The sequence below is a fragment of the Cariama cristata genome, unplaced genomic scaffold (assembly GCF_000690535.1).
Source record: "Cariama cristata isolate BGI_N322 unplaced genomic scaffold, ASM69053v1 scaffold3982, whole genome shotgun sequence".
Lineage (NCBI taxonomy): Eukaryota > Metazoa > Chordata > Aves > Cariamiformes > Cariamidae > Cariama > Cariama cristata.
The window spans coordinates 139,083-155,886 of NW_009601959.1; the positions used below are offsets into that span (position 1 = coordinate 139,083).

The window sequence follows — 16,804 nt, forward strand, 5'->3', positions numbered from 1 at the left end:
AGTTATTATTACTGCCCTTAAACTCAGGAGCAATTAGTTTATTTTGTGCATAGTAACGTATTTTCAGGTGTACATTTGAAATGGGTACTCTCCCATGTTTTACTTCAATGTCAAAATAGCTTACACATTTCAGTACAAGGCATTTTGAGCGGCTGTATACACAGCTAAAAGTAAGGGTGACATTTCAAAGGCATACCTTTAGAAGGAGATGTTTTCCCATTGTTTTAGAATTTGCTTTTAAAAGTGTGGAACTAGGATTATGCGTTTGCAGGTTTCATTAGGAAATGGTTTTCACAGTATTTACCATGCTACCAAACATTCACGCAAATTAAAGGATTAGCTATTGATTTTAGGTGTTATTGGATCAAGAGGTGTTGTGAAAGCTAAATATCTGAATATGTGAATATTGTATTGAAAGAAAAATATTGCCATTTCCTCTCTCTGGATATTACAGTCTTTAATTGCATAAATAAGAAAATTTTATTCCCTGAAAAAATGTAGATATTTTTAAACTGAAAAGTACTATAAAAGTACATGCAAAGCTTATGCTGTGTATTTCAAGCACAAAAACAATTTCAGAAAACTAACAAGCAATAATATTTTTATATAAATTCTGTTATCTGACATCAGTACAGCTTGATAGCATCCTTAATGACTAAACCCTGTTTTTCTTGGGTGAAAGAGGAGCTTTGCAATGCAGAGTTTTCACATTTTGTTCCTAAAATCATATTTTTGAAATAATTTAATATGTTTCATAGGAATAAAGTCTTGTGAAAACTGTTAGGGAGACATATGCCTGTTCAGCTCCCTATGTATTTAATATGGGCAATGGAAGTAAGCCCCTGCCTGCCGAAGAACCTTAGTGATCAAGCAGACATCTTTCTTTTCATCAGTAAGATGGTTCAGACCAACCAGCTACCATTGTGCCACCAATTCTTTGCAACTGCAAGTAATACTTACTGTAGTTTTCAAACATGACTTACAGAAACCATTCTTCAGCCTTGCAAAATCCATCTAGGCCTAGATGTGAGCTGACTCAAGTAACTATACCCAAAAATTGGTCACCAAAACTATGGAAAGGCTGATCCATGACAGTTTAAAGGCAGTCAGCGTACATGTAGCAGAAATAGTGCTGGCTAATAATTCTAGGTTTATTCCAGGATGAGAAGGGATAGAGTAGTGATGCCCAGTCATTGCTGCTTTCCAAGGAGGTGGATGGAAGTTAGAAAATGGAGTAGTAGAGTCAGGTCTATTTCTAAAGGGCCATGAAAGCAGGGAAATAGAGATTCCAGTTCTTTTCTGCAACATCTGGAGCAAAACTCTAATGTTAAGAGCACATGAAGAATTGATTAGAGTTTTTGCTACATTTGAGAATGAAATTCAAATAGACAAGGACTAAAATTTTTTTTTTCTGTGTTTTATCATTTTTATGGAAAATGACGTTTCTTTGTAATAATATAGTTGCTGGGAGTGAAGCCTACAAAAACTAAAAAACCCTATTAAAGATGAGTGACCAAACTTGAAGAGCTCATGACCCTGCAGGCCAAACAGTAGAAGGGTCTGGCAAATAAACTGTTGGAGAAAGCAAGGGCAAAAAATTTGTATGATTGAGAGAGTTTAAGAGATCAACTGCAGTAGAAGACAAGAACAGTTATTTGGACTTGTTCTTATCTTACAGTATCACAAGAGGTTTTTCAAGCCTTCCAAGAGCAAATCTACTGTGATATACTTACCTTTTATAAACAGAACATGACACCCCTCTGGTTTTGAGTTACTGTTATAGTCAGTATTCAGTGACACACTTCTCTTTAAAGACCAGGATGGTGCTTTGCTTTGTTTCCGTCTTTCTTATATTGAAAAGAAATTTCTGGATGGAATTTGTAACATTTTAGCACAAATATGATTAAATTACTTGTGCATCTCTGAAGGCTTCTGTGATATTTCGTTTGACAGACATGTTTAAAACCTGATGCCTTAGACTGTTACTGAGACATTTAAAGAGTCCAAATCTGTATTTGGTCAACAAAAAGCCAAAGGGATAGGTAAACTCCAAATTCGGTGTACAGGTATTTAGCATACTAATAGATATATCATATTGGATGGCTGGGACGTTCTTTGTTCTTATTGTAAAATTTGATTAGAATTAAAACCAGAAACCAAAGGCCTCAAAATCCAACCCCCAAAATAGCCATCTGTACTGAACTATGTAAATAAAGGCTGATCTTCTGTCTGCTGAAGGAAAAATAGTAAAAATATCAGATTATATAATTAAAAATGAGCGCATAATTGTGAAAAAGACAGAATAGCATTACATATATATTCTTTATCAGTAAAGGTTTGCTAGTTAAATTTGTAATTCTCCTGAGTCTTAGATGCAGATGAATACACCACTGTTGTTTTTCTGTTCTTTGGTTAAATCTTTGACCATATTTCTGGTTATTGAGATGCTAATGAAGATATCTTGCATTCTTAGGATGGCTGAAGAATCTCTATTAATAGCTGTTTGCTTTTCTGGAAGCAGAGGCATAGTCATCATCAAGTGTTTGTGCCTATGTTTTGAAGTGGCTGTATCAGAATGTGAAATATTCTGTGGTTATATTGTGGAGTATACCAGTGGTGGGAACTCTGAGGAGCTTGCCTGTTTGGCAAACAGGATGTTGGAGAGCTTAACAATAAGCCTGTGCTCAGGCTTTCATGAAGACAATGCAGAGTTTATAGCACGGCTGATCTCAATGGATTTTCATGAGTACAGAATGTAAGGGCCCGCTGACCCCTCAGATATTTTTCTTTTACATTTTCAAAATCCTATTGCATACCATTCATATAGGGAGGATGTGCCAGAATTCTTTGGAGAAGTGAAGTGGGGTGTTTTAGCTATTATTTGTCTCACTGCTTCTTTCTTTCTTCCTTTTTCCATGTGGACACTCAGTATTTTTCCAAGGCCACTAAAATGTATGTACACTTTTGTATGAGGCAGCAAGTATAAACATCACAGAGTACCCTGCAAAAATCACTTTGGAAAAGGATCCACACACTATAAAAAAAGAGCTGGTCATAACAATAATCATTACTTTAATAAACATGCAAAACAGAACTTCCCAGCTTGCTTCAAAAGACCTTTGTCCATTAACAGCTGCACTGATCTATCCCTAGTGTGGAAGACCTGAGCTGAACTCATGATTCTAGAGATTCTTTGACTTTCTAGCTTAGATCACCACACCATCTTATTCAACTCTTTTTCTAAGCAGTGCATGTATTCTGCAAATAATCCAAAGTAACACTGTTAACATGGTTTAAGCATTGTGATAAAAATTTGTTTAATTGGTGAGAAATGTCCCCGGGGTTTCAGTCTTTGTTTAGTGTGTCAAGCTTGAAGCCAAGAAGGAAAAAAACCCAACAAAACCATTAAGCAATTCTCAAATAGAAAACAGGAATGTAAAGGCATGCTCCCCTGCTAGGAAGCTGGCTAATTGACATTGTCTTCATTCTAGCATTCCCTTTTAAGGACAGCAATTGACACTTCAATCTCATTTAAACAGTAATATAAAGTCACTTGAACAACCTTTTATATTTTTCTTGTTCCACATTTCTGTAGGTGTCAGCCATATTCTTTTTATTCAGACTGTGATGTGGATCACAGACCTCTTGGAAAGGCCTTGCTTGCTGCAACAGTAACTTTTTTATATTTGCCACACATTGGACATAAAGCCCAGGAGTTCAGCAACCATTTATATCACACATCACCTGATAATTTGCGAAGACCTGTAGCAGTTACACAGTTACATTTTTCAAAATGTAGACAGCCAGAATGACAAAATTTAGAGCTAATTTCTCAGAGATAGAATTGGAATTGAATGGCTCTGGAAATAGGTGGAAATGTAATCCTTTGAGTGCAAGAACTTTAGCTGACAAGTTTTGATGTTCAAATAACTTCTATATTTTACTTTTAGGAGACGATCTTGTTTCCGTTACCTGTTTTGATAAGAATACTGTTTCAAGTATTTTTTTCAGTATAAAACTGATTCTCCTGTATTCTCATAAATAGCATTTCAAGGGAAATCTCTGGTAAGAAATTTGGCTAGCATTTTTAAAAGTACTTACCAAAAGTTAGAGTTCTATGTATACATTTGATTTTTAAAATAAAATGTTATTTAAAAATTTGCACTACTTTGAAAAATCAGACTCAATTTTCAATAAAGCACTTAAGAAGCTAATTTATCCACTCTAGAAGCACAATCGCCAGTCATATTGCTGATTTTAAGTGTTTGCAAGTACGAAAAATTGAAGCATAAAACATTTTATATCATTATCATATCTTATGCCTAAACTCAGAGACAAACAAGGAGTTCCACATCTGTCTGTTACAATAACATGCACATCCTCCAGTGCTGGAGGCTGCAATTTCTTTCATGCAAAGAAAGGAAGTCTAGCTTTATTCTAGGCCCCATCCTGAGCTGGCACAAATCTTTTTCTTCTGGATCTCAGATGAAAGTACTATCCTGAACCAACCTGTTGAACTGACCCCTGCACAGCTAAAAATCATTGCAGGAGAGACAGTTCAAGGGAGAACCAGGCTCTCACCTCAAGTTTGGGACAGTCAGCTGTGAGAGAAGGAAGAAACCCTAGGAGGAAGACTATTAAGCCCAGCATCTTCCAGTTGTAACCTTAAAGGTGCAGAGTCAAGCTCCCCCTTTTCCTCCCAAAGAAGCTAGCTATTTTTGAGCAATTGTTCGACGCTGCCATACATACCATGTATGGAGGTGGTCATGTTCCGCTCCAAGGGACTTGGGGTGCCTGCTCCATGGGACGTCTTGGGGTGAGGTGGGTAAAGCCTGCAGGGGTGCTTTGACTGTGGCACCTCCAGGTTCCCATCAGAACAGCAGAGCTCATTGAGTTAAGGCATTTCCAAGAAAACATAGCTGATCAAGGCCATTTTAGATCAGTTTTAGTTTTTGTGAAGTCCACTCTTGTATGAGTCTCTTGATTAGAATTCTTTTCTGTCCATTTTATCTTCCAGATATGTGTTAGACTGTTAGATACCTATTAGATGCATTAGTACCTATTAGAAAGAATAGACCATTACAAGACCAGGGGAATGTGGCTGTGTCTACTACTTTATGAAATGTCAGTGGTAGTTATAATAGCAATGTCAACTGTGATGGTGGAGGAAGGTTTTGAGAGAGGATCTTTCAGCATTTCAGCCTCTCTATCCCTATAGTTCATCTCTATATTTCATCAATGTACTTCAATATATCTGTATTCTGATTGAGCTGAAAACATACAGTTATTTTCTGTAATGTACAGAAATGTCTCCTTCATGAAAGCATTGATTTTTTTCGTCAAAATTGTTTAATTCTGAAAAACTTTAGTTCTTGAATTGACATAATTACACCACAGGATACAGTATGCTTTTCACTTTTTAAATCAAAGTTAATTCAAGTGATGTAGAAAAATATTGACTACTGTGATGATATTGAAGAAATCATGTAAATAGAAATAGACAAAGATTTTTAGGAATGACTGGTGACTTTGTCATTTTATATTATTCAGTTTGAGACATTTTAAAAGCATCTTATAGTGATTTATTGGCTTTCAGCATTTTCAAGACATTAAGGCTCTTTATAGCTTTTTCTATTTGAGCACCTAATAACTGGAGGAACCAAAAGCATTAATTACTTTAGTATCAACATTCTGTACCTGCTCTGCATTCTTTTAAGAGATGATGACTAGGCCCATAGCTGCTGTGGAGGTCTTTGCTGTCAAAAAGTTGGCATTGATTTATTTGGTCAATGGACAACACCAATATTGTTCAGTTCTGCTGCTTCCCACCCAAGTGAGATCTTTCTCAACTCAATCTTCGGTTCTTTCTAGTACTTCTTCAGAAAGCTCTTCACAGTACAACTGAAACCTCAGTTTGGAGAGTAGGATCCACCATGCTGAACTTTCTTGTAAAAATCTAAAGGATTTATTTATTGTAGAGATTTGTAATAAATGTCACAGCACTTCAATTACACTTCTAAAATTCAAGGATCTAATAGAATTTTATACTTGCTAATACTATGGTATTCTTTTCTATAAGTCAATTTGGAAATATTTTTCTATATACTTTTTAAACATGGAGCAAGAACAAGTGAAAGTTAGACAGGTTTCAAGGGTCCCTTACTGTGACAATGTCTTTATTTAAAGACTCATGGTGGAAAGACACCCAGACATACCAATGAGTGGACTTCTAGGCATTTTAAAAAAAGGAATTATCCTATATAGTATTAGATTTCTCCATTAAGATGATATTTCAGGCAAAATAAAGATTTATTTTCACTATGCATATGAAATAACTTAGAAATGTCATCATTCTGTGTGAGCTCAAACTCAAGGGTATTTTAATGATTCTTACTTCACTTTCATCTATTTAACATTATGTCGAATCAGTGGTATTCCTATCAAATTGCTTTCTACTTTAGAAAGTAATGAGGCAGTTGAAAACAGTGTTGTATTTGTAGCTTTTATATTGGTGACAGCAATTCAAAAAAAAATAATGAAAGCTTGAAATGCAAACAGAACTATCTCTGTCTTTCTGCTGTTTTCCTAGCAATACCCACAACCCACATAGATAATACAGGTCAGGCTACCCAAAGGCCAAAGCAGAAGAATGCAAAAGGTCTTATTTATAAACTGTGTACAATATGGGGTAGGAAAGGTTGGGGAATGGAAGAGGTTTCGAGAACCCATTTGGTATCCGCTGATTTCCAAAAGTGTAGGCTTATGACTTGTCACATCTGTTTCCCATTAATTTGCCTAACAGTTCCACTAGGAGTTGCCAGCAGAAGAACAATTTTGATCCCACACAGGATGGGTTGCCAGATTCTATCAAAGTGTGGCACATTATTTATGCTGTCTGCAGGAGCATATTTTTATTTCTTACACTTCTACCTTGCCCCAATATGATTCCTCTTTAGGTATGACTTCATCCTTTGCTTTGATACCCATCTACAAAATGGTATTTCCTTAAAATACAACAGCTAAAAAAATCCCTCTTCAGTCTGTGTACTATAAAGTAGATCATAATTTTGTGAGCAACCCTCAATAACCAATAATTCTGGAAAAATATTTAATTCTAATAATGCATGCTATTTTTGGTTTGTGGCTTGGGGGTTGTTGCTCCATATTCATGGGATTACTTTAATTGAATTTAATATCTTTTTGGCTTACAGTAAGAAAAAAAAACAGAATCTATTTAAAAGTTAATGTATTTCTAATTAAAGTAAATTTCATTTGACTTAAAATTATTTCACATTAATTACCAAACTTGGATTTCAGAGTGCAGTATTTATGGGCTGCCAAACTATTTGATAGGGATCCAGTGTATTGTCATTTATTTGTGACAGAGGAATGCCCTGAGCCATTTACAACCTTTGATATGCATTCAGAATATTTGTTGGCATCAGTTAGCTGTATCTATGTGCATGAACTGGGTTCTGAGTATTGCTGTTACTGTCTCTTGTTCTTCATCATTTTTTAACTCTAAGACAAGCTACAGTAATATGATTATTAAACCTTTTAACTTGTAGAAGCTATAAGAATTTATTAAACCAATGAAGATTTAAAATAATTACTAAAAACCATTCTGACATTCAATTTTTATGCTTGAACTATTAGACTGCATATTGTGTGTGCACTGCATAAAACATACAGCACAAGCAAATTTTTTAGTTTTATTTTTGTGTCATGCTATTCAAGGAAACTGTAAAGTAACTATGTCTGACACTTGCCTTGCTTTCTTTTGTGTTGAGCGTGTTAATGATTCTGGAAGTGCACAAAATACCCATGGGTTCTCTCCAGTAAGTCTTCAATATGAGCGCACAAATGTATACACTAGCATGCAGTGAATATCCCTCTGGATGCAGAGCACCATACTTGGTTGGTTGACTAAACTCATCAAATTAAATTAATTTGGTGGGTTTTTTTCATTTTTCCTTTTTAATGCATGATTTATATTACTTTTATTATTATTTCTGCATTTTCTCTCTCCCCCTCTTTTTGTTTTACATATTGCTTTCATTTGTTTATAGAAGAAAAGAAAGCAGATCCAGAGAATGGGGATACAGGTAGGGTGACTTACTCAACATGTTTTCATGTTTTTGCCATTAAGTTCTTTGACCTATTATGTTTAAGCAAATGTGTACCATAGAGTTGGATCACAATTTTATATATATTTTGGGGATTTCAAAATAGACACTAGGAAATGGAAACTAAGAAAGGGCTTTCCCAAATGTATTTCCTTTGCTTTTTTAAGGGAGTCAAATTAGGGTAAGAAATATGAAGAAAGCGACTAGAATCAACTAAAGGCTCCTGTACACCTTAAGACTTCTGTTCTGTCCTCCTCACTCCAGGCACAGAGTGTGCTCACCTGCACACTGCCTTTTTCCTCTCTATTACAGGTTTCTAACTTCCAAAATCTCAGTGTTTCTGTAGTCCCCTCATCACTAGTTTTTCCCCATGCCTGAGATGCTATGCCTCCCAAATTTTGTATGCCTGTTGTCCATGCCTATCCAAAACTAAATCTGTCCTAATATTTTAAGAGGAGCTCCACTCTACTTCCATACCCTAGATTTCCCTTTTACTCTCTGTACCCCAGAAACCCCACTGTACAGCAAACTCCTCCTCCAAACACATCACCATCGCCAGTGTCTATAGTAGCTAGAATAGTTTAATAATTCCCACTGGAGAAAGCGATGACAGAAAGAATGAAAGAACACATCTCCCAGCTTTTTTATTTTTGTTTTTTAAATAGGTAGATTTGCCTTAGGCTAAGCTGGGTGATAATGCCATGTTGTTGTCCCTTGTGTCTCTGGTGTGGACCACAGGCTATCAACTGAAGAGTCTTACCCTAGAGAGGAACCAATATTGGAGCTGAAGAGCAAATAACAGTCTTTAGTTCCAGGTTGAATTGAATGATTGCTTATCTCCTTGTAAAAATGTGACTCTATGAGCAGTTGAGATCAGAAGTTAGGTATTAACCACATCACTGATTATGGCCCCTTAAAATTTTTAGCATGAAACAAACATTTAATTTTCAGTTATGAGGAAAACTTTTATGATGAAGTAGCTGAATCTTATCTTATTTCATTAAAACATGAAAATAATGGTTTACATTCAAAGCTGGAGCAGTGCCTGCCCCGAGTCCTGCTGTAGGAATTATACAGCTGCCATCTAGACCATGCTAGGAATTATGTGAGTGCCACCTCAACAGGGCTCGTCCCCAGGTTCTGCTTTAATAAAAGAATCAGAGTTTCTTCTACTATGTTTAATGTGCAATAGTAGTTACAGCTTGAACTGGGTGCCTCTGAATAGGGGCCCCGCCTGTTGATTGTTACTGGTTTTTATAGTTTCCATAGGTTGGTTGATTTCCTGATGGCAATTCTGCTCATCCAATCCTGTTCACAGTATCTGGGTTCTTCTCTTCTTCTGGTTTGCTCAAGACACAGCCTCCAGGCACCCTTTTTGTCTATGTCTTGAGATATTTCCTTATCTTTTGTTACAGAATATCCTGTAGTTAAAGCTTTACTTATACTTCCTTTTCTACTGGTTATATTTCCGTAGATAAAAACAAAGATTAAAGTACAATTCGTGTGGCTGAAGACTTTAATTTACTTTAGTCACTAGTGCTAAGCTCTGGCACAAATTAGTCTCTCACTACAGTCCTTATGGATCCGAGGGCAGGTTACAGGGTTGCTGTGCGTGGTGTTTGGGTGCCTTACTCTGGCAATTCAGGGCTGTGTTTGCACTGTAGTTATGCTGCTTTCCCTCAGCACACTCCCTCCTAAAAATATTCTCCAAATGGCTGGTATTGAATCAGCAGCTGGCTCTTTATCAGCCAGGAATTTCCCTGTGCTGATGAAAACCCCATTGAGCTAAACTTCAGGCCATGGGGTTTTAACGTTAGAGAGTTCAAAATAAGCTAAACTCCATAAAGTTGACTACAGTGTAATGATCCCAGTTGTGTTTGATGAGCAGCACTAGGCTTTGTTCTTCCATCAGTCTTTCTCAATTTTTTATGTTCCTATGGCTGAAGTTTGAGTGTCTCATTGGATATTTCTGTTGGAGGCACAGCTACTGTCTGGAAGCAAAATTCTGCAAGGAAGTTAAGGCAGAAGTGTACAAATGAACTCACTTTTGTGTGGCCAAAATTTGGTTGCATACACTTTGGTACATCGTGGCAGTACATGAAAGTGTATCAGAAGTAGCTTTAATTTTTCTCATGACAGTCTCTGTAGTCCTGAAAATGTGTTGTGCTCTAGCTAAGGACCTGAATAACACAAGGGCTCAGTCAGCCTTGTGCTACCAGTGTGAAAGATTATGCTCCTACATTTTCACCACTATCGATAACTAATAGTTAGATTGAGATTAGTTCTGATTTGTCTACACTTGCTTCATATACACCTCCTGATTACAGTGGAGTCCTTAGTATAGGACTGTTGTTCAGCCTTGGTTACAACAATCACGTTAGGAGCTAAAGCTTCCTAATGCACCTGGACAGTTACTGAACCCTCTGGAAGTACTTTCTGCGCCCACTACACCCCTGGCCCCCCAACCCCCCATCCCTGACAGGTTTCAGCTAAGTATAGATTTGCCAGCAGAAGTGGAGGTGACGACAGCCCTGCATTTCCACCACTTATCGTGACATGCATGCACGCTGTACCATGTGAACGGGAAGTGCCGTGACACCCTCTCAGCCTTTCCTACTCCCATCCAGATCACGGCTGCATCTGGCTTAAGTGACATCAAGATTAGATCCATGAGCCCTGCACACTCTTGCTGCTTGGCAGGTCCACGCAGAGTAGATCCAAAACTGATCTTCTGCATTATGAACTTTCCACTGCCCTCAGGATTCCCTCTTTTTGCATATAACTGAATTCACTCACTTGTTAAAGGCAGTTTCAAAAATACATAGCAAGTTAGATTTTCTTTTAATAAGATTTTATGGGAATTGAATAATTTTTTTTCTAAATTTTACTGTTTTGTTTTTCTCTTGAGATTAAAATGAGCCACCGATTTTGCTTATTTTGTTAGAGGACTCACACCAAGGGCTTACGTCTTATACTCCCTTTTTCAATGCCGTATTTCAGAGTGCTTGGTTTTGCAGATCATAGGCAATTGGATTTGTGGAAACCTAACTTTCACTTTGCCAACTGATCATAGATAAGAATGACTATTTTCACAAGTAATTGTGAAATTTCTAATTTATGCTCAGGAGGTGTTATTTCATCACTTCTTGTATTTTCCTGAAATTTGGCAGAATGTCTGGGGACAAAGAACATATATGACGATTTCATAAGAAAACGTCATAAGAAAAATTGACAAAATTTCCCTTTTGGTGAAAAATATCTACTTTGTTACATTACTGAAGAATGACAAGTGGATTTGCAGAATTTTCATTAGGTTTTCTTGATTTTCATTTCTTTTAAATGTTTTGATGAAGTCTTTTCATTCATGTAGTTTGTAGGGAGTAAAGATGGAGAGTTTGAATTCAAAAATCAGAAACCAGAGGGTTTATAGATAACAGTTCAGTTTAGCCTTATCGCGTTCCCTCTTCCTTTTATCCCCTTCCAGATCCCCTATGAAGTGCCACAAAATTTAGCTGGCAGGTCTCATAGTATGTGCTACTATCATTAGTGTTGTCAAGAAAGAAAACACAAAGCTCAGAGGCCCTGCAGAGGCCCTGTGCAAAGCTCCACTTTACTATTAAATTATGTCTTAGAACTGAGGTTTAGAGTTTAAGTCAGGTTTATATAGTACACCAGAATCTAATATTCCCATCTCAGTTCCATAAATAAAGTCCAGATGGTTCAATAGATATCATTTACAGAAACTGTCATTTATGACTAGTGGGATTCTGAAATTTGAATCCTAGACAATTTTGGTGTTAAAATTTTGGAAAGTTTAAGACAAATGTCAGTCAAAATGAATACTTTTTAGCATTCAGTGGATAATGAATTATTCTTGATTTATACCATGTTAAAGTGGAAAAGAATCAAGCCTGTGTGTGTATAACAGATAACTATATTTTGTTTGAAAATCTTTCTTTTTAATTCAGGGCTGTTGTCTTCCTCTCATTTTTCCATTTCTCACTCTTCCACTTCAGCTTTGGCACTTACTTCGTTATTATTTTAGATAGTAAATTGTGGTGTTACAGTACCAGTTGTTTGAAACCAGCTGCTGCCTGAGTCATAAAGTAAGAACACGTCCCTAACTGAGACTAGTCATGTATTTGGTCCAAGAAGGGTGAATCCTTAAATCGTTCTTGAAGTCGTGTGTCATTAGAATGTAATACAGTGATGCCACTGGGTGGCTCTTTAACATTCCTTTAGACATCTTTAAATTGTTTTGAGCATACTAAAAATGTGCTCAAATGGAAAATGGAAGGTCTGCTAGCCTGTGGTTGTTACTTGATTAGTAATTTGGTGTATCACACTCTCACAAATGAAGAAACAGGATCATCACCCAAAATAAGCAGGTTGTCTTTGCATTCCTTTTTTAAACTGAAAGACTCAGTTTCTCTTGAATATTTTTGAAATAGTAAAATTCTATTTGGTGGAAACATTGTGTTCCATTTACATTATTTTCTTCCACAAAGTTGATTTCATTTGAATTGTGTAGATTATCCAATACTTATTAAGATTCTGCTGAAATACTTATCTACAATTTTCCTCCTCTTACAACTTCTTGGTTTTCTGCAAAATTGTAATTCCGAAACTAAAATTATATACACTGTAATTTAAGTAAATCAGGCTTCATCTCGTTCTGTTAAAACTTCCATAAGCATAACTTTAAATTTGGAATTGAGGACTGCTTGTGTATTTATTTTCTTTTTTTTTTTTTTCCCCCACTTAACAGGTGCAATGGATGTAGAAGAGAGGAATCGCCAAATGAAAATGAGCAAGTACAAACAGGTAGCAGGATCAGATTCCAGGCTGGAACAAGATTATCATTCTAAGGCAAGGGAGTTTTGTTTTGAAAAGCAACAAAATATGCTAAACTGAAATATTGGATATCCTTTTAGAAAGTAATAGATGAGTGGGAGGTTGTTTCTTCAGTAAAATTTTCTTGTGTGTCTATAATAAAATTATTGGAAATGTGCAGCAAAACCCTTAACACAGAGTGTTCTTGATTATTAAAATTAATGAAGGATAAGTTACAGCAAATAAAAGTAGCAGTGTAATCATCCACTGGAACAAACAATAGGGCCATGATTTAAAAACTCAAAGAGAAGGAAAAAAGATTTATTGAGTGACAGATGGAATGAGAGCTGTTGAAACCTGTTCATGGCTTTCATATAGTTGAACACAGGGTTATCTTGATCTATTGAAAACTGGAATATGCAGTGTAACTTAGTTTAATAGTGGCAGTTTGGCTCTTGGAAAGGTATATCTTATACATCAACAAAAGCTTCCACACCAGCTGTGGCAATTTGCCAAAAGTCTGAATCATTATGTAGTAGTATAGCCTTGAAGATACTATCCAAAATTTCCTGCTATCTGGAACAGGGTCATGTCATATACAGTATGTTAATTAAAATAATCAAGATATTTTCAATTTAAACTTCTATTATAGAAAAATAATTTAGTGTCCTCTAAAAGGGTTCATTAATTGAGGTCAGATTGTAAGTGGAAAACATGAGACTTCTGACCTATAAAAGCTAGCTGAGGAAGAGAAGTCTGGTTTAGACTTTTATTTCCAGGATATAGTTCCTCACTCCAATAATTGGCAAAGTTACTGTAAACTGAGCCATTTAATATTTGAAGACAAAGAAATCATCAAATTTATTAAGTATTATTAGTTTTGCAGATAATGTAGACTAATATACTTGATATAATTACTTTCTAGAATGTACATTTCAGCATGGGAAAATAGAGGAAGGGCTTTAATGAAGCCCATGACAAAATGGAAAACCCTATTAATGAAAATAGAATTGACAAAACAAAAAGAAAACTGTGAAAATGGCTTAAAATACTTAAAAACTCTGTAGATGTGCTGCATGATAATTTGGTTATTTTAAAAATATAGTTTTTACTACAGAAGGCATATGAATTTTTATTGACATGTAGGAGGGACTTGGTATACTGTCATGTTTAGGTGCTTCTTTTATGTTGACACTTATGGCAAAATTATTTTCACGTGTGTCTATATTGTTGACTTTGAAAGGTGTTACCTTTTAGAGATGAGCATAATATTATGAGCAGACCTTCTCGTAAGTGTTATGATTGTATGTACCACAAAAATATAACTTTATGTATTGTATGTATAACTAGACTTATTCTGAATTTTCCTGCTCCCTCAATGCTTGACTGAAATTTAAGTCAGAAATAGGACTGGTATGGAGTAAAGAAAATAAAGGGGCTCTCATGTGAAGGAGATGGATAGAATATAACTACCTAAAGAAACATTTCCTACCCTTGTTTTTCCATTTCACCTACACCATATTATTGGGCCTCACTCTACATCTTTTATCTTTTTTTATTAAAATTTTACCTTCAGTATTATTGGAATGTATTAAAGAGGAAAATTATAAATGGAATTATTTTATGAATATGGTGATTTATTTATTGCACACATCAAACAAATTGTCTCCAGAAATAAACAGTTAACTTACTCTTCTGCCAAAGTGTAGTTTCAGTATTTGAAAATGAGTTATTTATTCTATCAATGAACTTGTGGAACTAGACACTGAATTTCACATATATGTATTAATTCGAAGTGCATTCTTAAAATTGTGTAATTTTAAAGCCCTATGAGAACCGTAACTCTCACAAGCCATATGAGAGTTCCGTCTTCACTTTTTTACTACCACTGCTTCAATTCCCCTTAATTAAGTGCTTATATTATCTAGAGACAGAAAATGAGTAAGTACAATTTATCTATCAGGTTTCTACAAAAATTCTTCTGGAATCATGAGCTGAAACAAATATGTGAAATGCCGACTGAAATCTCATGTTCTGTAGAGTATACAGTGACTTTGATTTTTTAAATCTGTCAGCTGGCACAAGCAGGCAGTCAGTGTGCCATGCCTGAAAAAAAATGTCATTAAGTAGGCATTAAGCAACATTCAGGAAAGCTGGCACATGGAATTTTCTTTTCCCTTTCTGTTCTATTTCTTTCTTTAAATGGAAGTCAACAGCAACTGTATGTCCCTCATGATTACTTTGAGTTAATAAGCTAAGGCTGTTAAGCTGTAACAGTAGAAGTTATATTAAATATTAAAATTTTAAAATAGGCACCCTGTATTATACCTCTCTAGTTTTGTTCTGCCTCTGGAAGTCAGTACTAGAGGTTTTAGAGAAAGGTACATACACTTCTATGGTGCATAGTCATACATGAACCTTGTGGGAAAAGTTTACTTCCAGACATCTGTATTCTTAGAAGCTGCTGAAATATTAAATCGATTTTCCCTTTTATTTTCTCCTCATGACTGATAAAATTACAGATTGTATTTTTATTATTCATATATACGCCTTATTTTTTTAACACTAAGTATTCTGCTTCCATAATATTTTGGATACATGAATTTGGCAGGTAATATATTGTGTAAAAGAGTTATTTCCTTAAATGCAGAAGTTGCTTAAGTATAGTTTCAGCACAAACATAACGAAAGCAAGCAATATATTTGATTTTCATATAAACATATTTACAACTAAAGGGACATGAGAGGAAAAACAGTGTGGGCATTAAGGATTATGTAAAAGTATTTTTGGTATTGGAACAGCTACTTCTGAATATTAAGTACTACTAGACTTGTACTAAATAGGATATATACTAAAGTCTGAATTGCAGTGCTGGTAGACGTGACATGCAGGAAAACCTGAGTTCTGCTAATACAGAAAAAAAGCACAGGAGCACAAGAGTGTTCCACCAGAGCAAAAAATAGCCACTTACCATACTATGGCTCTGCAACACTAGCCTGATTTATGTAATTTTCCTCAAGAATCTTTCTAGGACTAGTTTATTGTTTTGCATAAAAAGTAAGCTTTCTAGTCCTTAAGTGTTTAAGCAAGATGCACCTGTGAAGAGGGAAGGGCCAAGATGGGAGCCCAGAGAAGCTGAGCAAGCAGCATGCTAGATTCACTTTGTTCGCATTTGGTTGAACTGGCTTTTGAAGTCTGTTCCCAAACTACCTCATAAAACCTCTCTGAGCCTCTCTGCCTTTCTTCTTGTTTGGTGCTGCTGCCATTAGCTCTTATGGCAAACAAATGGGTAGTGCTATGCTTGGTGAGTGACACCTTCCCCTGGCAATTCCCACCACTGCTCAGATTCAGGAATCCCTGCTGACAAACGAAGGGTAAAGGGTGCGAGGAATCATGCCATTCCTCTCTTCTTGCCCTCATGACTGTAACGTGCCCAGGGGGTCAACTGGGGAGACTTGAAAAGCTTTGTTGCTACTGAGAAAAAAGACAGAAGATAATTCTTGTATGTGGAGCCCGAGAAGTGTTTGCAAACAGTGTGAAATCAACATAGAACCAAGAGCGAATTCCATCAATTCAGGCCATGTTAGCCACTACAAAAGGGTCTGAGTAACTAAAAGCATTGAAAGCCAAACTAAAGGAGGCTGGGTTTCTGTAGAATAGTGAAAAACGATTGCTTTCTTTAGGAACAAAGGTAAAACAGAGACTGGCAACTAGCTGGCATGCATTTGAACCTCAAAGTATCATGAGGGTCATTTTATTTGTTTTATTAGGAGAAAATAATGACCTACAAAAAGGCAGAGAAATCCAGTTATATAATACAATTAGTATTATAGTTCTTATATATT

The 16,804-nt window shown here is 35.9% G+C and overlaps 1 protein-coding gene across 1 annotated transcript in view; it reads left to right on the forward strand.

Moving 5' to 3' along the window:
• Nucleotides 1–12,995, forward strand: part of LOC104169657 (regulating synaptic membrane exocytosis protein 2) — a gene marked incomplete at its 3' end in the record, with an annotated part of 130,956 nt that extends 117,961 nt beyond the window's left edge. Inside the window, exon 18 of the mRNA XM_009710635.1 lies at nt 12,895–12,995. Within this exon, the coding sequence (XP_009708937.1) occupies nt 12,895–12,995 (101 nt within the window). The remainder of the gene's footprint in view (nt 1–12,894) is intronic.
• Between the last annotated feature and the right edge of the window lie 3,809 nt (nt 12,996–16,804).